The 21,655-nt window shown below is 57.5% G+C and overlaps 3 protein-coding genes across 10 annotated transcripts in view; 2 read left to right on the top strand and 1 right to left on the bottom strand.

The window, feature by feature from the left end:
- Positions 1-17,798, bottom strand: part of JRK (Jrk helix-turn-helix protein) — a 24,687-nt gene extending 6,889 nt beyond the window's left edge. For 3 of the 7 annotated variants that reach the window (XM_055545691.1, XM_055545693.1, XM_055545694.1), the window contains exons 1-6: positions 16,909-17,185; positions 9,094-11,055; positions 4,540-4,741; positions 3,056-3,295; positions 2,481-2,559; positions 809-1,792 (exon numbers count right to left, since the gene is read on the bottom strand). The gene's annotated coding sequence lies outside the window, so the exon portion shown is untranslated. Of the gene's footprint in view, positions 1-808; positions 1,793-2,480; positions 2,560-3,055; positions 3,296-4,539; positions 4,742-9,093; positions 11,056-16,908; positions 17,186-17,719 lie in introns of those variants that run through there. The other 4 variants (XM_055545696.1, XM_055545692.1, XM_055545697.1 and 1 more) reach the window with 4 other exon arrangements.
- On the top strand, positions 13,176-14,999 carry PSCA (prostate stem cell antigen). The gene is given in 4 exon segments (XM_055546880.1): positions 13,176-13,409; positions 14,049-14,117; positions 14,120-14,146; positions 14,788-14,999. Coding segments are annotated over 4 exon segments (360 nt in total). The 5' UTR covers positions 13,176-13,357.
- Positions 17,197-21,655, top strand: THEM6 (thioesterase superfamily member 6). 2 transcript variants are annotated; one of them, XM_055545690.1, is made up of 2 exons: positions 17,197-18,474; positions 19,873-21,655. In XM_055545690.1, exons 1-2 carry the CDS (start codon positions 17,197-17,199, stop codon positions 19,984-19,986), a joined length of 1,392 nt encoding a protein of 463 aa, XP_055401665.1. In that variant the 3' UTR covers positions 19,987-21,655. The 2 variants fall into 2 exon arrangements, with proteins under 2 accessions (XP_055401665.1, XP_055401664.1); XM_055545689.1 differs by lacking the exon at positions 19,873-21,655 and adding an exon at positions 19,010-19,800.

The raw sequence follows: 21,655 nt of genomic DNA, 5'->3' as shown, positions 1-21,655 counted from the left end.
CCTCAGGCTCCTCCCAGAGGCAGGAGGGGCTGCCAGTCTCTCAACTACTGGTCCCCACAGCCTCGGACACCTCTGGTCACACGGTCACATACGAGCGTGCAAACAGCACTCACACCCACTCTGACCTGGGAGTGACTGCCAGCACGTCCCACCGCAGAGAGGCAGGCAGCGCTCACAGCCGCTCTTCCAGCCAGGACCCCCACCTCACCTCCCTCCCAAACCCTCACGTGTGGCCCCACCAACTTCATGCTGTGGGTGAAGCCACAGGACTACTCACATGTTGAATGTACAAAAGCAGCCCTCTGAGACCACAGCTCAACACAAGTGAAGTGTTTTCAGATGTAGCAAGACTCCCAAAGACAAACACTAGGCCTGTCAGCAGCCAGCCCCAGATTCATCCTTTGAGCCCTCTGAGTCAGTCTCCTGGGCTGCAAAGCGGGGGTGCTGGTCCTTCTGGGACCTGTTTTCATCCTAATGGCTGTGTGACAGTGTGACTGTGCATTGCCTGGCCCCATGAGGAGCAGAGGGGATGAAAGGCCAAAATCCATCCTCAAGAACACGTGTAGTGCAAAACCACTGTAAAAACCAGGAGGAAACAGGGGGCCCCAGTCACATCGTTGGGACTGACTCTAAGCACAACAGGAAGGAGGAGGAAGGACCAGAGAAGGGGACTCAGTGCCAGAAACTGCTCACTGGGTGCCTGACACGAGGCATGTGCAGCAGGAGCTAGAACACACCGGTCCTGCTGGCGAGGCAAAAACTTCCATTAAAAGTGACATGCAGGTATATTACTTCTGAAGCAACTTACGCTAAAAGGTACCATAACACGGCAAGAACAATGAAGACCGTTTGCGGCGTCGCTGTGGACATCCTCCTGTGCCATAGGAGAGGGTAGGAGGGGGCAGGGGGCAGAGTGTGGGCAAGAGAGAGAGCAGCGAGGCACCACCTGCATGCGGCCCCTTCCTGCGAGCCGGGAGTGGCTCGTCCTCAGAGAAGGCCTGCGGAATTCAGGGGGAGCATGTGAGAAAGCACCTTTCTTGGGGAGCAGCCAACAGCCTGAGGTCGGGGCAGGGGTGGGGGGTTGACTATCGGGAGAAGTGCTCAAGACACAAGTTCTGGCACGAGGAAGGGCTGGATGGAGTCCTGGGAGGGAAGAGGGGCTGAGCAAGGGTCCGCGCTCAGGCGTGGACGTCGGCACACCCTGCAGGGAAGCGAGGCCGTCGTGGGCGCAGTTGTGGGGCCCAGGCCTGGGGCAGCCTAGGGCAGGGGACCGGCTCGGTTAAGAGACGAGGCCTGTTCTGAGAACGCTCCTATTCTGGGGACCACGTCTGGAGCAGAAGGGCAAAAGCCAAACAGAGAAGAAAGAGGCCAGGGCTCAGGCCGGTTCCTTCCGGGGGAAGGGAACTCGGACGCCGGTCCTGCCTCGGGCCGGAACGCCAGCCCGGCTCGGAGGGAGGCTGCGGAGGGACCAAATCGGTTCCGGGGGACCCAGGGGCGCTCCGCACCAGCAGCCAGGCCCCGAGTTCCGGCGCCCGCCTCACCCGCCACACCGGCCCAGAGCTCGCTCACCTGCGGACGCCTGGCCGCCGCCGCCGGCCGGAAGTGCCCCGCCCCCCGCCGGCTCGCGGCACCCCCCCCCCGCCACTTCCGGGGCGGTCTAGGCGTCTCGGAGGACTCGGCATCTCTGTGGTCTCGCGGGCGGCCGGAGCCTGCGGCTGGCTGCCCAGGCCGGGCGGTGACCGTACCTGTGGGTTCGGTGATGGGTGCATCGCTGGGCGAGGGTGGCAGGAGGCTGCGGATGGGGGAAAGCAGTGCTTGAGCCCCTCCCTTTGCGAAGCCCAAAGGCCAAGGCTGTTTTTCTCCTCCCCAGCCTCCACTAGAGCCTCCCGTGTGTTAGTAGCTCAGTTGTGTCTGACTCTTTGCGACCCCATGGACTGTAGCCCACCAGGTTCCTCTGTCCGTGGGGTTCTCCAGGCAAGGGTACTGGAGTGGGTTGCCATGTCCTTCTCCAGGGGATCTTCCCAACCCAGGGATCAAACCCATGTCTGCGAGCTAGAGCCTCATCCTCCCCTAATTGAGACGATTTGGATGATAAGACTTGAAGCCTTGACGCTGTAATGAGTTGAGATTTGGGGACCTTGGGATGGGGCGAATGTATTTTGCATGAGGGGCAGAGGACGTCCGAGCCCGAATGCCCAGAGCCCTGTGTCACTGGGTCACCTCACTTGTTATAAGTGACTGTGGATGCTACTGAGTTACGATTCTTGAGGTGGGAGATTATTCTGGTTATCCCATGGGCCGGGTGTCATCAGTCACAGGCTCCTCATGAGGAGGAGGAAGGAGGCACAGGGTTGGAGAACCATGGGACCATGGGAGCTGAGCCAGAAAAGGAGATGTGAGGCCAGACTCAGGAGGAAGGGGCCGCGAGTCAAGGAATGCAGAACTTCTAGGACTCAGAAAACAAAAGGAGGCATTCTCACCGGAGCCTGCAGAAGAACCAGCTCTGTGAACACCTTGAGTTCAGCTCTAAGACTCATGTCAGACTTCTGACCTCCAGAACTGCAAGATGATAAATATGTGTTGTTTGAAGCCAAGTTTACAGTCACTTGTTATGTTAGCAGCGGGGAACTTAGATGGATTTTCATAGCTTCTTGCCTTGGCTCACAGGATGCTCCCACCCCTGGTCCTCCTTCCTCACCCTCTCCTGCTGATTGCCACCTGGCCAACTTCACCTCTGGCTTTCTCCTCTCTGTCCACACCCACTCCCGGGGATCTCCTCCTGCCTCACGCTGTGCCTATCAGCAAAGGCAGGCGGCGAAATGTACGCCTCCTGCCAGGACCTCGCCCACAAGCTCTAGCCGCGTGTGCCCTACCCAGCGCCCAGCGTCCCCTCATAGCCTTCTAACGAGCTGTGAACCAGCCATCTCTAAACCCGGGTGCACACCCCTCCCGCCCCGCGAGCTTCAGCTTCACATTCCCCACCGGAGTGAGTGGCAGCTCCACGTCTCCATCGCTCCAGCCAAAAACCCAGCCATCCCCGCCCTCTGCCTCTCACCCCCTTCCCCCAACACGCGCACTCTGGCCTCCACATCCAGGCAGCATCTGGCCTCTGCCAGCCCCTCTCTCTGGTCCGGCCACTCTGTCCCCGGGGGGCACTCTGCTGCCACCTTGTGGGCACAGGATCACTTGCGCCTCCGCGAACCTGCATGGAGCTCCCTTGAAAGCTCCCACCGGCTCACTGGGACCTCAGACCTTGTCTCCAGGACTGAGTCCACTCTGGCAGAGAGGAAGGGGTCTGGAAGAGACAGGAGGAGGAAGACCATCCCCCGGTGCCACATGAAGCCTGACGCGGAGGGCCCCTCCCCTAAGTATCCCCCCAGTGCACAGGGTCTGGCCCCCAACCATGCCAGATGGTCCCCAGCCCGGAAGTCTTGGAAAGGATCTGGCTGAGTGGACGTCCCTGCATCCCGTGCACCCCAGAAAGGTCCTCCTGGGCCACCAGGCCTGGCTGGGTCCAGCTGTCACTGAGAGAGTCAGTTCCTAGGCAGTTTGATAAGTCCAGCGTCCCCAGGGAGGAGATAGGGGTCTGAGGTTCTCGAGAAGGAAAGAACAAACCTTTTTTTTTTTTTCTTTAAGCCCAGAACTGATGATTACACAACAAACAACTCAGTTTGTACTACGGATTATATAAAAACAATGTATCCTGCAGGAGGACACTTTCTCCTTTCTGAAAACCTTCTGACTAATCCTGATATTTTAGAATGTATATTAGGGAATGGGTCTGGTAGGATCTTTCTATTGTTAAATTCTAATCCTGTCATCCTAAAATGTAAGTTGTGGGAGTGGGTCTGGTAAAATTTTTACAACCTTGAGACATTCTTTTGATCTATTGTAATAACTAATTTAAAAAGTATACAGCTCCACTCTCCGTCCCCCTTCCGATGTCTGTGTCAGAAGCTTTGTCTGTCCCTTATTCACTTTAATAAAACTCTGCTACACAAAAGCTCTTGAGTGATCAAACCTGGTCCCTGGTCCCGAAGCTAAATCTTCTTCTTCGGAGATCACAAATCGAACACCGTTCATCCTAAGTGTCAACTACAAATTGGCACTTACCAAGAGCATTGCCAATGACTGAACAACAAAGGCATTTGCCATCTGCCTCTACAGAGATTGAACCCCATGCCCCTATAGCTGCTGACCTTCAACACCCCCCGAGGGAGTTCAGGGTGGAGGGAGACACTCTGTGCTCCAGGGAATCTGGTGGGACGGGTCTTTACTTAGTTTTTAGGAACAGATTTTGTAATCTCAATCCTTGTATCTCCTCTTATCTAGAGAAGCACTAAATCCCTTCCTGGTGACATCAGATCCTCATGACTAACAAAAACCCTTTTGTAAAATGAGTGCTTCATGGTATTGAACCCCCCCTTCCCCAAAACCTTATATATTGACCTTCCCCACTGCCGCTTTGGAGCAGTCTCTCAGAGCTGTCTGAGATGCCGCCCGGGCTGCAGTCCTCATTTTGGCCCAAATAAAACTTACCTCACAGCTCTCAAGTTGTGCATCTGTTTTTAGTTGACAGTTATGGCGACCGATGAAGCAACCCAGAGTGGACTTCCTTCCTGCGACTGGACTCCACGAGGAACCAGAGCCGTTGTTGTACCAGCAGCGGCCTCTCGCACCCATCCGCTTCCTCGGGGAGTGCAGACGGATTTGGGTAAGTCTCTCCTGGTTCTTGAATCTCCTGTATTGGTTGAGAGTCTGAGTTTTATTTGGCGGTGGAGGCGGTTACCTGCCCCCTCCCACCAGGAAAGACACTGGGGTGGGGGGCCCGGGTGAAACATCTGGGGCATACTGCGTGGGGCTCAGTTGAAAGATACCGAGGAATTCCCACCCAGTCAAAAGATGCTGGGTGGGGGGCTGGCTGAAACACGCCAGGAGAATTGCCCACCCACTGGAAAGGTACTGGGTAGGGGGGCTCGATTGGGAAAAAAATCAAGGAATACCCAGGGCTCAGCTGAAAGATGCTGAGGTCGTTCCGTTGTAGGGGACTGAATGGTGTTGGCTGAGTGGTTAAGTAAGAGGCTGATCTGACACTAAATTTGACTGCCATTATAGAATTTGTCAGGGAAAAAGTGAGGAAAATACACGAGAGCTTTGCTCTGAAGAAAAGGGACAAGACTCCTCCGGGCTGGTTTCAGTTTTCTCAGATGACTGAGAAATCTACAGGAGTGGTGGAGGCCTAGTCCTCATATCGTGCAGTGGTCCCATAGGGAAACCCACTCATTAACTAAAATACTTATTCATCTGGGGGCCGCACATAAGAACTGCCATTCAGCGACCTGAGCAGCCACGGTGGTCTTAGATTGCCGGAAGCAGAATCTGAGACACGTAAGATGAGCTAAAGTGACTCTGGGGTAACTCCTGGAGGAGTTATGCTCACAAGCAGCACGTGGGCCCACTACACAAGTTCACTAGTGACTTTTATCCCTGACAAATTCAGCTTAAAATGGGATACAGAATCTCTCAAAAATAGGAGCAAAGGGATGTCAGAAAGCCAGCCTCTGACTAACACTCATGTACAATACACACAGAGCTCATACTCACAAGTACCTAGTTAATTGGAGAAATTATACTAAAAGAGATCTTAACCTAAAATGGCCAAATTGGGGTTCTTTGATATTCTAAAAGTTTTTGCGTGTACAATTAGAAAAGGCCGGCTGTGCTTTGACTGGTATCTAAAAGCTTCTAAAGCAGGAAATGATAGAGTAACTTCTTTGCAGCAAATCAACAAGAAATTGCTTGAAACTATCGGAACTAAAAAGGCTGCTGGCACTCACTTTGCCAGGTCACAGGTCTAGTGGAACTGGGAAGTGACATTTGGCATTTATGCCATTTGACTTTTGATTTGGGGGCATCACTTTATCATCTTTGGGGGGCACTCTTGCCACTTGGCTTTTGATTTCTGGGCATCCCTTTGCCTTTTGTTTCATTTGGATTGTGACTCCTGGCTGGTGAAGTTCTGGTTTGGTTTGTTTTTTTGGTTTGGTTTGAGTGCACAGACATCTGGTACAAACTGTTCGAGGTAATATGTGAATTTCTCACTCTTAAGTTTCCACACCCCACCCGGGAACCCCTTGGGAAAATTTTTTAAATGACTGGCTAATCTATAGTTATGATCCAATGACAAGAAAAGTGGCCTAAAAATATTAGATCTTTATTGACATAGGATAGGAAAATGAACTGAAGTTCCCTTATGTCCAGGACGTCCTCCTGTAATCAACAGCCTGGGGCTGATCAAACGAAGACACCTACTTCCCCAGAGGGACAATCCTTGCTGGGGCCAATCTGCCCTTGTTATCAGGGCCAAGTTGAGTACTAAATTTTGGTCTAGTTAGTCTAAATTTTGGCTATAAAACCATGGTCACCAAAAAAATTACAATTTTTGACAATGTGGTCACAATATTCTTTAGACTCCAGAGGAAACTTGAAGAAAAATTTATCTCTTTAAGAATTCTTGCCCTGAGGACATAACTCCTCATTTAACTTCTATGCAGAGTACATCATGAGAAACGCTGGACTGGAAGAAACACAAGCTGGAATCCAGATTGCCGGGAGAAATATCAATAACCTCAGATATGCAGATGACACCACCCTTATGGCAGAAAGTGAAGAGGAACGCAAAAGCCTCTTGATGAAAGTGAAAGTGGAGAGTGAAAAAGTTGGCTTAAAGCTCAACATTCAGAAAACGAAGATCATGGCATCCGGTCCCACCACTTCATGGGAAATAGATGGGGAAACAGTGGAAACAGTGTCAGACTTTATTTTTTGAGGCTCCAAAATCACTGCAGATGGTGACTGCAGCCATGAAATTAAAAGACGCTTACTCCTTGGAAGGAAAGTTATGTCCAACCTAGATAGCATGTTCAAAAGCAGAGACATTATTTTGCCAACAAAGGTCCGTCTAGTCAAGGCTATGGTTTTTCCTGTGGTCATGTATGGATGTGAGAGTTGGACTGTGAAGAAGGCTGAGCGCTGAAGAATGGATGCTTTTGAACTGTGGTGTTGGAGAAGACTCTTGAGAGTCCCTTGGACTGCAAGGAGATGCAACCAGTCCATTCTGAAGGAGATCAGCCCTGGGATTTCTTTGGAAGGAATGATGCTAAAGCTGAAACTCCAGTACTTTGGCCACCTCATGTGAAGAGTTGACTTTGGAAAAGACTCTGATGCTGGGAGGGATTGGGGGCAGGAGGAGAAGGGGACGACAGAGGATGAGATGGCTGGATGGCATCACGGACTCGATAGATGTGAGTCTGAGTGAACTCCGGGAGTTGGTGATGGACAGGGAGGCCTGGTGTTCCGCAATTCATGGGGTTGCAAAGAGTCGGACACGACTGAGCGACTGAACTGAACTGATAATATTTTCTTGATTCCTTGGACCTATGCCTATCAGCCACATGTTTTCTATCATGGACATCTTCGCATCCATTAAAAGGAAAACTCCCACAGTTATGGGGAAGATCTACATGGTTAACACCAGGCTATGGTCATTTAGGTTTAAAGGCTCCTCTATGTTGGAACGGTTAAATCATACTAAAAATGATCGACCTGCTAATTATGAGACATAGCTGGGTGCTTTATGAACTATGCCTATTATTACCCATCGAGAGAGTGATTGGTATGGAACTCAGGGGATTTGTGGCACTAATTTATGGACTTCACATCTACAGGGATGGATACGAAGGTGTAGCCTGGGATTCCCATGAATTTAAGCTCATACATGTTAACAAATTAGAGGTAACCCTAACCAATCTTACATTGGTATGATCCCAGTGCGTCAAAGATCTGTATTCTACTGGTATGACCACTTAGCAGCTTGTGTGTATGTGTGTGTGTGCCTTCAATGGTGTTGGAGGATGTAATCGACCATATCTAAGCCTTAACAACTTCCATAAGCTTGAAATGGTAGTAACTGGGCTATTAGCCTATTGAATTCTGTCTCTATGATGAGAAAGGCAGTGCTAGGCAACTGCAAGGCCCTTGACACCTTACAGCATCTCAGGGAGATATCTGTGCTATAATTCAAATCGAATACTATATTTTCGTACCTGATAAATCCTTTAATGTAACACATTTGAACCACGTGAAAAATCAGATTTCTGCTCTAAGTAATTCATTCCCTAGTCTTGGTGATCTTTAAAAAAAACTGGTGTGGGAGCCTCATGGCTAAAATATTTACTTTTAATTCCACTAACGTTATTAATATGCTATTTGTATTTTACTTGTTTCACAAGATTATTATTTCTTGTATTACCAAGTATATGACTGAGCCTCCAGTGGAAATGATGACTAGACTTGAAGCAGTTGATCAAATGAATAGCTCGATATATGATCAATGACTGTAGTGTAACTCTAGGTATGAAAAGATGCAACAAAGGAAGTACTTTCCTGGACCATAACTAGAAGACAGGTGTCCAGAGATCTTTGACTGTTAAAACCTAGTCCAGTAATAGCACATTGAGTGTTTTAGGACAAAAACCTTCAGAACTGGGAACGAGCCTTCCCAGCAACGCGGGACAAAATGGTCATGAAATGCAACCCCCCCAAGTATGGTCGAATGTATGACCACAAGGGGGCGGTGTCAACTACAAATTGGCACCTACCAAGAGCATTGCCAACGACTGAACAACAAAGGCATTTGCCATCTGCCTCTACAGAGATTGAACCCCATGCCACTATAGCTGCTGATCTTCAACACCCCCGAGGGAGTTCAGGGTGGAGGGAGGCACTCTATGCTCCAGGGAATCTGGTGGGATGGGTCTTTACCTAGTTGGATGTTTTTAGGAACAGATTTTGTAATCTCAATCCTTGTTTCTCCTCTTATCTAGAGAGGCACTAAATCCCTTCCTGGTGACATCAGATCCTCATGACTAACAAAAACCCTTTTGTAAGATGAGTGCTTCATGGTATTGAACCTCCCCCTTCCCCAAAACCTTATATATTGACCTTCCCCACTGCCGCTTTGGAGCAGTCTCTCAGAGCTGTCTGAGATGCCGCCCGGGCTGCAGTCTTCATTTTGGCCCAAATAAAACTTACCTCACAGCTCTCAAGTTGTGCATCTGTTTTTAGTCGACATAAGCTATCATCACCATCCTCCGAGTCCATGGGACTCCTGAGTGCTGGGATCCTTGGTCCTCGGCCGGGGCTACACTGGGCACAGTGGAGCCGCTTCCCCAGGTTCTGGACCCTCGAGTGAGGAGACCAGAGCCAGGGCAAGGGTCTTTCACGGCAGAGGGGACTTTACCTGGGGGGTGGGGGTGCGGCTGCGGCTCCTGGGCTCCCCGGCTTCACTCTGCAGGGATGTGCCGGGGAGCACCTCCTCTGCCACCAGGACCCTTCGGGACAGAGACCCCCAAACCCAGGATGGACATGTCCAGGTGCTGGCCAGGTGGATAGGGTCTCAGTGCCCCCCACACACACTCACTCCACACGACCCACACACACTGCTCACACAGGCACAGACGTTCACAGACTCAGAGCTACAAGACACAGCCTTAGTTTTGAGAAGCTACAGTGGGAGCCTGCTCCGTGGCCCCTCTCCCCAGTCGGTCAGTGATGTGGCAATGAATGAATTACCCTCCTGCTTATACGTGCATTTTTCTAAGGAAAATGTCTACAAAGGTGGAAGAGAACTTAGATGTGGTTTTGCAATAATATCCCATCTTTAATTCTGCTAAAGTAATGAATTAATCCGAAAACGGTATCCATTAATGCGGAGGGCCATGTGGCAGCCCCAGGAGGGGGCGGTGGTCTGTTGGCAAGGGCCCTTGTGAGGTGGGGTCTGCCCCGCAGCCGGTCCTGCCAGCCCCCGTGTCACCCTGGGAAGACCCGGGAGACCTTTGAGCCATGTGAACAGGCAGGATCTCCAGGGAACTGGGTTGGCCCATGGGCGGGTAGGTGGAGGGCCAACAAACAACAGGAAAATCTAGAGTCCCAGGAGGAGGCTACAGAGGAGAGGGGGCTCAGGGGACATCACAGCGAAGGCGCTCACTGACCCTCTCCACCCCAGGAGGGGCTGCATGAAGCTGGGCAGGCCTCCCAGGAAGTTGGACCACCAAAGGGTCCAGGTTCAGTGGACGCCTGAGTGGCAGCGTCAGAGCTCAGATTTTGACCCCAGTGAGAGCTCAGTTTAGGGTCAAGATCAGAGCTCAAACTGTGATCAAGGAGTGGAGTTTAATAACGGTCTTCAGGGCGTCAGGGCCAAGGTCTTCACAATCGGAGCTGCGGCTGTTAGTCATCTATCTCAGTCAGCTATGCTAAGTCGCTTCAGTTGTGTCCGACTCTGTGCGACCCCAAAGACGGCAGCCCACCAGGCTCCCCCATCCCTGGGATTCTCCAGGCAAGAACACTGGAGTGGGCTGCCATTTCCTTCTCCAATGCATGAAAGTGAAAAGTGAAAGTGAAGTCGCTCAGTCGTGTCCGACTCTTAGCGACCCCATGGATTGCAGCCTAACAGGCTCCTCCGTCCATGGGATTTTCCAGGCAAGAGTACTGGAGTGGGGTGCCATTGCCTTCTCCGTCAGTCAGCTACGGCCGCCATAAAGAATGCCACAGGCTGGGTGGCAGAAACAAGGCAATCTACTGCTGTCCAGTCCCAGAGGCCGGCAGTCTGAGGTCAGCGCTCCTCGCAGGCAGGTGCTAGTGGGGCCTCTTCCTGGTGTGCAGGCGGCCCCCTTGCCCTGTACCCTCACTTGGTAGAGACAGGGCGGGTGCCCAACCTCCTGACGCATCCAGCCCTCGTCTCTGAGAACCATCATGTCATGGCTTAGGGCTTCAGCATATGAATTTGGGGAGGACACTGTCCAGCCCCTGGCCCCTCAAAATTCACATCCTTCTCACATGCACGGTGCACTCACGTGATCCCGACAGCCTCAGAAGCCCTAACTCATCACAGCGCCAACGCGAACGCCTAGAGCCCAAAGTCTCCTGTGATCTCTCATCGCACGTGGCCGAGTCCGGGTAGGATTCATCCTGGCAGATTCCTCTCCAGCTACGAATCTGTGAAGCCAGACGAGTTAATATAGCAGTGGGATAGATTGAGAACAGACATTCCCACTGCAAAGGGGGAAACTGGAAGGAAGGGCGGCGGGTTCCAACCCCAGCAAAGCCGGTCCTGCCCGGTGTCAGCCGACGACTCTGCTGTGACTGCAGGCGTCAGGCAGCGCTCTTGACCTGCGCCCCTGGACACCAGGAGACCCCCATTAGGGCAACCGAGAATGTCTCCAGGCCCTGCCAAAGGTCCCCTGGGCCGCAGAAATAACGCCCCCATCTGAGAACCACTGCCTCACAATGACCACTTTGTATCAAATCACATCAACAAACACAGAGGCAATGGTCAATGTTTGAAAAATGAGTTTTCCAGGCTGGTGCTCGGTGCTGGGTGCCTTGAACACAAAGACAGATAAGAAAGGTCCCAGCCCAAGGCACCCTGGCCCTGGTGAAATGGAGTGAGGGTGGGGTGCACACAGGTGGCCCCAGTGGGGACAGCAAAGGAACAAGCATTTTGCTTTCCATGTGAGGCAGTTGAGCCAGGGGGGTGAAGGCCTGGGGGGTGATGGCCTAGCGGGGGCAATGGCCTGGGGATTGGCAGGGGGGCATGGGGTTCAGAAAGTTCCAGGTAGGCAGCCCGGGCAGGAAGGTGTGCCATCTGGTGCCACACTCACCCCACTCAAGGTCAGGTTCCTCCCTGTCTCCGGGCCCCAGGCTCGTTTGGACAGAGCCCAGCCTGTGGAAGCCGGGGGCTGGGGGGTGGGGGAGACCCAGGGGTGCTGAGCCACGGGAAGGCCGGGTCTCAGGTCACTCCTGCCATCTGGGACTGCCCCCTAATGAGGCACCCACCTAGCTCTCAGCCTCCCCACAGCCCAGGGAGCCCCTCCAGTGCTCACCCTCCAGCAGTGTCCTCTCCACCCGTGACATGCCCTGGCCCTTTTCCAGGGTAAATCAAGCAGGGGAGTAAGATCTGCTCCCTGAGGCCATCTGGGGGTCAGGAAGATTTGAGGAAACGAAAGGCACTCTCCCCCGCAGGGAGGGGCTTGCTGCCCCCAGACTCACGCCGGGGCCAGCAGGCACTTGGTGCGGCCTGGGCCGTCAGCCCCTGCCGACACTCCAAGGGGTCCCGGGAAGACTGCTCACAAAGGTCAGATAAAGGACAGCAGGGATCACTCCTGGCCCCCAGGTCAACAGTGGTCAGGAGCCACCGTTCCCACCCTCCACCGCTGGGTTTGGAGGAATGCGGGAAGGGCCACATTAGGGAAATTAAAATGGAAGAAGTCTTGTTCAGGCTTCAGAAGCAGGAGATCAGACCTCTGGCCTGCTTCTGCCCTGCCTGGTCACTGCGTGGATTCTGTGCCTGCCCACACGCACAGAGTCAGGTGACACTTTAGATCAGAAAAGGAGTGGATCTTGGAATTCTTGAGCCCCTGAAGGGGTTGGTCTGGCCAACCTCCCAGGTCTAACTCACAACGTGAAGCAATCAGCATTGTAAAACTTTTAAAAAACAGAGCTGCATTTTTGCTGATGATGGTATCAGTTTGCAGCCTGGGCTTATAAGCAGGAGCCCCCAAAATTGCAATCTGAACTCTCACCCATGGGGTGGACGCACCGCTGGGGACCCTTTCCCAATTAGGACTCCAGATTGCTGGAGGGTCTTCCCAGAGCTTTTAAGTCTGGATAAGTAGTTGGCCCAAGCTGGTGATGTTTAATAAGCTGTTAACTTCTCTCTGTTCTATTTCTTTCTTTGCTTTTTTTTTTAATGACTGTATATTAGAATTAAGTCAAACAGTCCTCTGTTAAATATTGAAATTGTTTATTTGTGTGTAAGAAGTGGTTTCTTTCGTTAACAAATCCGTCAAACCTAAAACAATTTTCAGCAATACAGGTGGGTTCCCAGAGGCTGGCCGGAGCCGCTGATGGGAGAAGGCTGGGAAAGGGGCACAGTCACTGCCACTGTGGCCCTGGCATCCCAGTGTGGCCAAAGAGCTGGCCTGCTGATGAATCTCCCACCCCCAGGTCTTAACTGGTGGAAGCCTTTCTAGGCTCTTTATGGAACTGCCCTCTCTGAGTAGGTGGAGAAGCTGCCTGCGGGCCTCCTCCTGGGGTGGCTGAGAAATGGGCCCCTGTCCCCGGCAGGCTCTGCCTTCTGGAAACATAGAGAAGGCCAGGGAGGGTGCAGCCTGTCAGGCACTGCGGATCTGCCCCGCCCTGGGGCCCAGACCATCAATGTTGACTGTGGGCAGCTGCCCCCACCCTGCCAGCAGAGCTCTTAAAGCCGCCCAGGCTCTGCTCACCTGAGCCTGCCACCATGAAGGCTCTCCTCCTCCCCCTGCTCGCTGCTAACTTGGCCTTGCAGCCGGGTGAGGCTTGGGTGGGCCCAGGGCAGAGCTGGGGGAGCAGGGCCATGGGGGTGGGATGATGAGGGAGGCAAGAGGGGCCGAGAGGGAGGAGGTGGCTGGGAGGAGGCAAGCAGGAGAAGAGCTTGAGGCGCCGGTGGAGCCTGCGTGCAGGCGGGCTGGGAGGAGGCAGGCAGGAGAAGGGGCTCTAGGCGCTGGTGGAGCCTGCGTGCAGGCGGGCTGCTGGCGGCCTGTTGGCGCTTCACTGTGTGGACCTCAGCTTCGACCTGTCCCGCCGGAGGAGACGAATCACCAGGAGCTGGAGCCTCGCCACAGGGACAGAGCTGGCCTGGCCAGGGATGCACCCACCGCTCGTCGCTCCGGGGACGGGGCCACTGAGAGGCACCTTGCCTGGTGATGCAGGCCATTTGGGAAGGGTCCGGTCCACCCTGCCCTCCCCTGCCTGGTGCCCCTCCCTCTCAGGAGCGTGGCATCCTGACAGGGCCTTCGGGAGGTTGGGCAGGGGCCCCCTGCCCCTAGTCTGTGGCTCTTGTGCACCGGACGGTGCCCCCCACTCCATGCAGGAGAGGAGGAAACAAGGTTCCTGTCCCCCAGCACTGAAGAGAGGGGCAACCCATCACCCCACCCCTCATTCCCCCACAGGCACCGCCCTCCATTGTTACTCCTGCCAGGACCAGGGCAACAACGAGGGCTGCCAGCGTGTGCAGAACTGCAGAACCAGTGCTGGACCGAGCGTGTCAGTGAATGGCCGATGTATCCCTGGCCTCTCTGCGTCCTGCCCTGCCCCCCGCGCTGTCCCCTGGACGCCACCCCCCAGCCCCGCACCCTCCCCCAGATGCCCCCCCCGACCCCGCCCCGCGCCCTCCCCCGGACGCCCCGCCCCCCGCATCATCCCCCGGACTCCTGCAGGCGCTCCAAGGGCCCGTGATTGGGTCTCCGCACTGGACTGTTCATCCTTTGGACCACCCGCCCACCGGCCCCCTTGTTCTCCCGTCCTGGCACAGATATGGACGCTCCGTTTCCCATCTGTCCACCCTCGCCCTACCCCTTATCCACCCATCCGTCTGTCCCCTCACCCATAACCCGTCCCTTTCACCGCTCACCCTCCACGCACCCGTTGGCCCTCTTCCCTCCACCCTGCATCCACTCATTCACTGAGCATCTCCAGTGCCGGCAGAGGGTCTGGATGCCCGGGCATGTGGACATGGATGAGACCAGGCCCCTGCCCTCACAGGGCTTGTCGTCTTGGGGTCGACCCAAGCTCTGGAGTTTCAGTCAAGAGTCAGGACAGGAGGCAGGCCGCAGGAGCTGGGCCAGGGCAGGTGGATGACTGCCCAAGGCCCAGCCCTGCCCAGCATCTCCACCTCCCCTCCCCCCACAGAAGGCATCGGTATGACCGTCATCAGCAAAGGCTGCAGCTTGCACTGTGTGGAGGACTCAGGGAATTCCTTCGGGAGCAAGAAAAACGTCGCGTGCTGCTCCACCGACCTGTGCAACGCCAGCGGGGCCCAGGCCCTGCAGCCGGCCGGCGTCACCCGGGTGCTGCTCGGTGCTCCTAGCCGTCTGCTGCTCTGGGGCTGGGCCCAGCTGTAGGATCCAGGAGGACCCTGCTGTGCCCCGTGCCAGGCAGTGGTGTCCAGGGCCCGGGCCACTCCTGACACACCTGGCCCTCCGAGACCCTCACTCAGGTTGGGCGATGCCCCCCGCCCTTCCCAGAGCTCTGTGGCTCCCTCGAGGACTCCTGCCCAGCTCCCACCGCCCAGCAAGCTGGGCTTCATGATGTGAAACAGCCGGCAGACAGCCCACCAGACCCCTGCTCAATATTCCGACCCACCCTTATCCCTTGCTCAAGCACGTCTTCCTCCAGGAAGCCTTCCCTGCCTGCCCCTCCACGAGCTGAGCCAGGTTCTGCGTGCAGCATCCTCCACACCCAGCACGGAGCAGGCTCTCGGGAGGGCCCTGCAAAGGCTGAGAGGAAGTGTTCCGAGTAGGCCTGGAGTCAGCAGTGTGAGGTCCTGAGAGCCCCAAGAGAGAAAGCTCAGAGGGGCGGGCTTGTTCATGGGGGACGGGGGGCAGCAACGCCATACACACAGTAGGCCCTTAACAAAGGCCTGTGGGCTTGGCGGCAGAAAGCCTCTGTCCTTCTTGCCCCCAGGCGGAGGTCAGGGTCAGGGTATGGGGCTGTGTGGGTATAAACATGGAAACGTGGAGCACGTTTAGAGCTCATAGAAAGAAAAAAAGCAAAGGACAAGGATCCCCAGCGCTGGCGCCCGGAAGGCCTCTGCAGGACCCAAGGTCCAGAGGGAAGGACTGTGGTGCTGAAAGCAGCCACGTCCACTGAGCAGGGCTCCAGGCCACGGTGCTCGCATGTCAGCCCCTCCCTGTGGGGGGTGCTCCGCCCTGGGCCGAGGCTCAGGAGGGGAGGTGTTCCAGGCCCCCACACCCCACTCTGGACTCCACGGGCGAGCATGAGAGGGGAGAGGCGGCTGGCCCCCGGAGGTGGGAGCCCTGGCTGTGCCCTCCATGCCCTGTGACCCAGGTCCTGCCCCACCTCCTGCCGTCCCTGAGGCCTCGCAGCCTTAAGCCTCCACAACAGCTCGGCTCCCGGCCCAGCTCCCCGGGCAGAGGTCTCCCCTCCTGCGGGGTGTGTGGATGTGTGCATATGTATGTGTGTGTGTACATGTGTGTGGGCTCACGTGTGTGCGCCCGCATGTCGTGTGTGCATGTGCATATGTGTGTGAGCATGTGTATGCACGTGTGTGTGTACATGTGTGTGCTGGGTGATGTGCACAGCAGAAGCTCAGAAGGACCCAGGAGCGGGGGCTGTGAGGAGGGCGGGGCTGCCTGAGCCTCGCCCACCAAGCTGCACTGTGGTCTCTAGAACTAGCTCTCTAGCTACAGGGTCCTCCCCTGGGGGGATGGGACAAGGTGGGTGACAAGGCGGCTGCGTTCTGAGGGGCAGCCAAGGGGGCCTCGAAGGGCATGGCATTCCATTGGCCCTGAGAAGCTAGCCCACCCCTGGACAGATGGCTCAGAGCCCAGCCAGGGCAGGGACAGCGTTACAGCAACAAGTGTGAGCATGTGTGGAAGGGTCTTCTTACTGCCAGGGTTTCCTACGGCGGGTGGACCTGCCCTGACAGGAAATGAGCCCCCTGTTCCTGGAAGTATCCAAGCAGATCCAGGGACCCAGCACAACGCTGGCCCTACTCCGCCCAGCTGCTGGTCCCAGAAGCAAAGCCAGAAAAGCAAACCACTCAGCCTCTGCCCGACACTGACCCCAGCAAGGAGGCCACCTAGCACCCAGCTCCATGGACTGTGGACCACGCCTGCCCCAGGAGCTCCTTCTTCCCGGCCTGTAAGAACCCTGCAGCCCAAGCCCGCTGGGTGTGGACTGGATGGACAGGCAGCTTCCTCAGTCCAGCTGCTGCCAGATGTCTTCTCAGAGCCACTGGACCGCAGCAATCACTCAGCAAACCCACCGTCCCGGGACTCTAATACGGACCTGAACAGGCGGCCTCGGGGGTCATTGGCAGATGTGGTCGTTGGAGAGGCCTGGAGGTTGGTCAGGCGAACTGGCCTGCCTTCTCTGGGCCTTCGCGCCAAGCCCTGCAGAGAAAAGGGACAGGACAGCGACTCAGTGCAGCAGCGCGTCAGGCCAGGCGTCCAGGTGCCTAGTTCAAGTTACCGTTGAATCCACTGCTGAGTCATTTCAGTTACTAACTCCTCCCTCTCTACCCTGATGTTCTTTGCTCCCGTTTCTAAAAAGGGTAAAGGGTAGGAATGGTTGGAAATGAGGTTGCGGTTGTCAGGATCTTGCGGGGCAGAGGTGAGTGCGGCGGGGTTAATGAGGTCACAGGCTGAGACTGAACAGGTGTACTGGGGCCAGACTGAGACACTCCTTGAATCCGCCCGCACGTGGGGCTGTCGTCCTGCGAAAGCGGGGAGCCCCTGGAGGTTTGGGAGCAGAGGAGGATCGGTTTCCAGTCGTCTCCAAGTAACGCCGCTGGGGACCGGGCTATTTTCCGTTTCTCCCGCAAAATTCCACAGCCTAGGCCAGGGAAGTGCTGGAGGCTCTCCCAAATTAGAGGTGGAATCTCCGGGGTCAGTCCGAGTCTTCAAGCGCCAGGGAAGGCGCGAGGGGCTCGCGCTCCCAGAGGGGGCGGGGGCGACACTGCGGGAGACCCGGGGGCGCTCCTGCGTCCGTAGCACCGGGAGTGACCGCCAGGTGCCGCTGCGATCCCTGGGCTCGCCGCCCTGTGCCCCGCCCGCCGCGGAGAAAGCGAAAGCCGCACGCGCCCCGGAGTGGGACGAACCATTGAGAGCGTGGAGGGGGGGGACCGCGGCGAGAGGCGGTACTTCGGCCCGCGGAGCCAGGCGCGTCGCCCCCTCAGCCGGCCTCGCGAGATGGTTCGCTCCGCCCGCGCAAAGATTAATGGTTCCCAGGCGGGCCGGCCGAGCCGTGAAACCAGCGCCGCCGGCTGCAACGCTGCGCGCGGAACCGGCACCCGCGCTGACGGCTCTCCCGCGCCCGGAGCCCGCTACGGCCGCCGCCACGATGCTGGAACTGCTCGTAGCGCTGCTTGCCCTGGCCCTCGCCTACTTCGCATTGCTGGACGGCTGGTATCTCGTTCGCGTGCCGTGCGCTGTTCTGCGCGCGCGCCTGCTGCAGCCGCGCGTCCGCGACCTGCTGGCTGAGCAGAGCTATGCGGGCCGCGTCCTGCCCTCGGACTTGGACCTGCTGCTGCACATGAACAACGCGCGCTACCTGCGCGAGGCCGACGTGGCACGCATCGCGCACCTGACCCGCTGTGGTGTGCTCGAGGCGCTGCGCGCGCTCGGGGCGCGCGCAGTGCTGGCCGCTTCTTGCGCGCGCTATCGCCGCTCTCTGCGTCTGTTCGAGCCGTTCGAGGTGCGCACGCGCCTACTGGGCTGGGACGACCGAGCCTTCTACGTGGAGGCGCGCTTCATCAGCCTGCGCGACGGCTTCGTGTGCGCGCTGCTGCGCTCCCGCCAGCACGTGCTGGGCACCTCGCCAGAGCGAGTTGTTCAGCATCTGTGCAAGCGCAGGGTGAGCGTCCCCCGTCCCCCGCACGTCTCCCCTGGCCCCTGAGGAGCCCTGGCCTCCTGGCCCCACACTGCCGCTTCCCGTCTGCGGGATGCTCTCCTCCTGCCCGGTACCGCTCCCGCCCTTCCCTTTGGTCCCAGGCCAGGGCCTTCTTCACTGATGCCTTTCTTCGTGGGACCCCTCAGGGTTCCCTGATCATCTCTTTGTAGCAGGACTCAGCATGCCCCCCTCCCGCCGCTTCTTAGGAACCTAGCTCCTCAAGGCTCCCGGCCGCACCTTCCACATTTTCCAGAACAGGGAAGACCCCTCTCCTCAGTCCAAGTGTGGCTGAGAGTGCTGAGCCCGTCTCACGGGTCCTCGGATCTGGACGAAGGATGGCGTTGGGGTGGGGGTGGTGTCGGTGACAGGAGATTAGTGGGCGTTCTCAAGGTCCTGAGACCCCCTTCACCCAGATTAGAGCTGAGGGGCTGGGTCACCATCCCCTGGGTTCGGGTGAGAATTGAGCTCTCTAGAGCTGCAGGACCTGTGTCATTTCCAGATGGAGAAAGGAGGGCCGCAGCACCTGCCTGGGGCTCAAGGCCCCTCCCCCAGGCCTGCTCTTCCCGGCACAGTCGGGCCTGCAGCTGCGGCATGGCAACGGGGCCCTGGGGACGTTGCTGCGGTGCTGGTTGCCAGGGCAGGCTCCTGCTGCAGACAGGTGCCTAATGCTTGGGCACCTGCATGCCAAAGCCAGGGCCTGCTGGACAGCTTGGTGCCCTCAGGCAGGGCGCTGCCCTCTCTGGCCCTGGACAGGCTCAGAAGAGGTAGACAGCCTCACCTTGGTCATGGTGAGGGCATGCATGATATATTTCTATTATATCAGAGGTGGGGAAACAGGCTCAGAGAGGCGATGCAAACTGCTTTAGGCTACACAGCAGGCCAGAGGCCCAGCCTTCTGCTTTTCTGTCTCTTTGAGTCAGGGACACCCCCAGAGACCCTGGATCCCACCCACCTCACAGCCACAGAGATGCTGTGTGTGTCCCTGCATTGTCAGGAGACCGGGAGGGGAGAGCCATCGAGGCTTTAAATCCGTGGACTCAGCTGCGACCAAAGTTTGGAGGAGAGGGAGCCAAGGGCACTTTCCTGCAGGGGAGGGTGCCATGAGGTCAGGCGTGGGCTGAAGGGTGATGCCCATGCTGAGTGAGGCGGCCCTCACCCAGCCTGGCAGGGATACCCCGTGGACGTCCGGTCCCAGTTGGGGCGGAGGGCCCTGGGTCCAGTGTCAGGTTTACCGTGGGGCAGGCTGAGCCCAGTGCCCGGGATCTGCCTGCTGAAAGGCTGGTGTGGGGCGGCCCGGCCTCATGGGGAGGGCTGGGCTCCAGGCAAGTCTGGATCTGGTCTCACTCCCCCCTCCCTCTGCAGGTGGAGCCCCCGGAGCTGCCGGCCGACCTGCAGCACTGGATCGCCTACAATGAGGCCAGCAGCCAGCTGCTCCGGGCCGAGAGTGGGCTCCACGACATTCTCAAGGAGCAGTGACCGCCACGGCCTGCCCACCCTGCCCACCAGCCTTGACCTGGAGGCAGCATGGGCCGGCTGGAGTGGCCTTGTGACCCACCCAGCCCCCTCACATGCTCAAGGCCCTCCCCCACCCCCAATTGATGCCCCTCCGTACCCCATCCCACACCGAGCACGGGGTGGGGATGACGCAGGCACCCAGGCCAGCTCTGCCCTCGGGGTGATGACGATGGGCAAACTGGGAGGCCCAGGGCCCTTGGCATGCAGGCAGCAGGGGGTCGGGGTGGGCCGCCTTACAGGTGAAGCCAGGCTTCCGTGCTCTGAGTGGGCAGGGTGCCTGAGGCAGGGAACGGGCTGGGGTTGCGCTGAGCGCCAGAGCTTGGAGTCTGAGGCTGCCATTGAGGGTGGGGCCAGAGCAGTCCTGGAGGTAGGGCCGGGGGCAGGGCAGGGAGCTGGCCAAGGCCTGGGCCCTGATGTGGGCCCCGAGGAGCTGGAAGGATCAGAGCAGCATTTCAAGGCAGATCCCTCTGCTGCACGTGAGGGCGGGGCAGAGTGTGGCCGGCCAGGGGCCAGGCCGACCGGCCCAGGGTACTCAGGAGAGAGGCCTGGTCACCGGGCGCTGGGGCGGCGGCAGGGCCTGCAGCAGGGGCTTGGGGCTTTGGAGGGTACGGTGGGCCCAGCACAGCTCAGATGTGCAGAGACTCCGGTGGAGGCGGTGAGCTGCCATAGCTGGGGGTGGGGGTGGAGAGTCCTAGTCGGAACCTGCTGCTGAGGAGGGATTGGGGAGAGGCCTGGGGTCCTGCCTGGGTGCCCTCCCGCTGGGGCTGTCCTTGCCTGACTTGACGTCCTGCCCGGCTGTTGATCTGTTAGTTTCTTCCTGCACTGAGAGCTGCTTGCGCAGTGGGCTGGGGCCACACAGGGTCTTCCTGGCTTTGCTCGAGCAGCTCTGTCCTGGCATTACCAGCCTGCTGAGGTGCCGGCTGGGGCCTGCCTGCTCTCCTGCCTTGCAGCTGGGGCGATGGCCGCCTGGGGAGAAGCAGGCACTGGCCCGGGGCCTCAGAGAGTGCGAGGGCAGTGCAGATGGGCCTCGTCCCTGGCTGGGACAGTCAGGGATCTGGGGGTGGGTTCTGCCCTGGGCAGGGTGCCCAGTCACCTGTGCCCCTGCAGTGGCCCCCGGGGCAGCCCAGAGGGGCCCAGGACTGCTCCTTGGCCACCCTGTCCACCCCCCGCCAGCAGAGTCAGGAGCACGGCCACAGCCCTTTTCCTCCCCTGCCCCCACGGCGTTGTCTGCCTCAGCCACTGGAAACATCGCGGTGTTTCTGTTTTATCTAAGGAAAGCCCAAGAGTAAAGGGCCTTCAATGTGAGCGTGCTGGGGAGTCTTCATTTCCGAAGCCCTTTCTGATGGGGCGGGGGTCGCTGTTGGGATTGTTGGGTGAGCTTGGGGTCCACGCTGGCAGGACAGGACCTGTGCCCGTTCTGCGGATCACGGGGTCGCGGCCTGAAAGGAGCTGCCCCAAGTCCCTCACAGACAGCCCTTTCCTTCTCTGTGGTTGTCCACAGAGGCTTGGGAGGTCCCACCCCAGACTCTGGGTCTGGGCCCCCAGGCTCCTGGGCTCACTGGGCAGGGTGAGGGCTGGCAGGTGGGGCAGAGGTCAGTGGGCTTTACTGGGTGTGGTGGGTGGGGGCAGG

The sequence above is a fragment of the Bubalus kerabau genome, chromosome 14 (assembly GCF_029407905.1).
Source record: "Bubalus kerabau isolate K-KA32 ecotype Philippines breed swamp buffalo chromosome 14, PCC_UOA_SB_1v2, whole genome shotgun sequence".
NCBI lineage: Eukaryota > Metazoa > Chordata > Mammalia > Artiodactyla > Bovidae > Bubalus > Bubalus kerabau.
Note: the sequence above shows the minus strand (reverse complement) of the source record. Positions and strands in the feature narration are given on the sequence as shown.

What these genes read in the sequence shown, in the direction of transcription:
- THEM6 (XM_055545689.1), top strand. Translation starts at nt 17,197, where the DNA reads ATGAGGTTGCGGTTGTCAGGATCTTGCGGGGCAGAGGTGAGTGCGGCG. An exon ending in AGCATCTGTGCAAGCGCAGG is followed by an intron (nt 18,475 to 19,009) that starts GTGAGCGTCCCC and finishes TGTCATTTCCAG; the next exon opens with ATGGAGAAAGGAGGGCCGCA.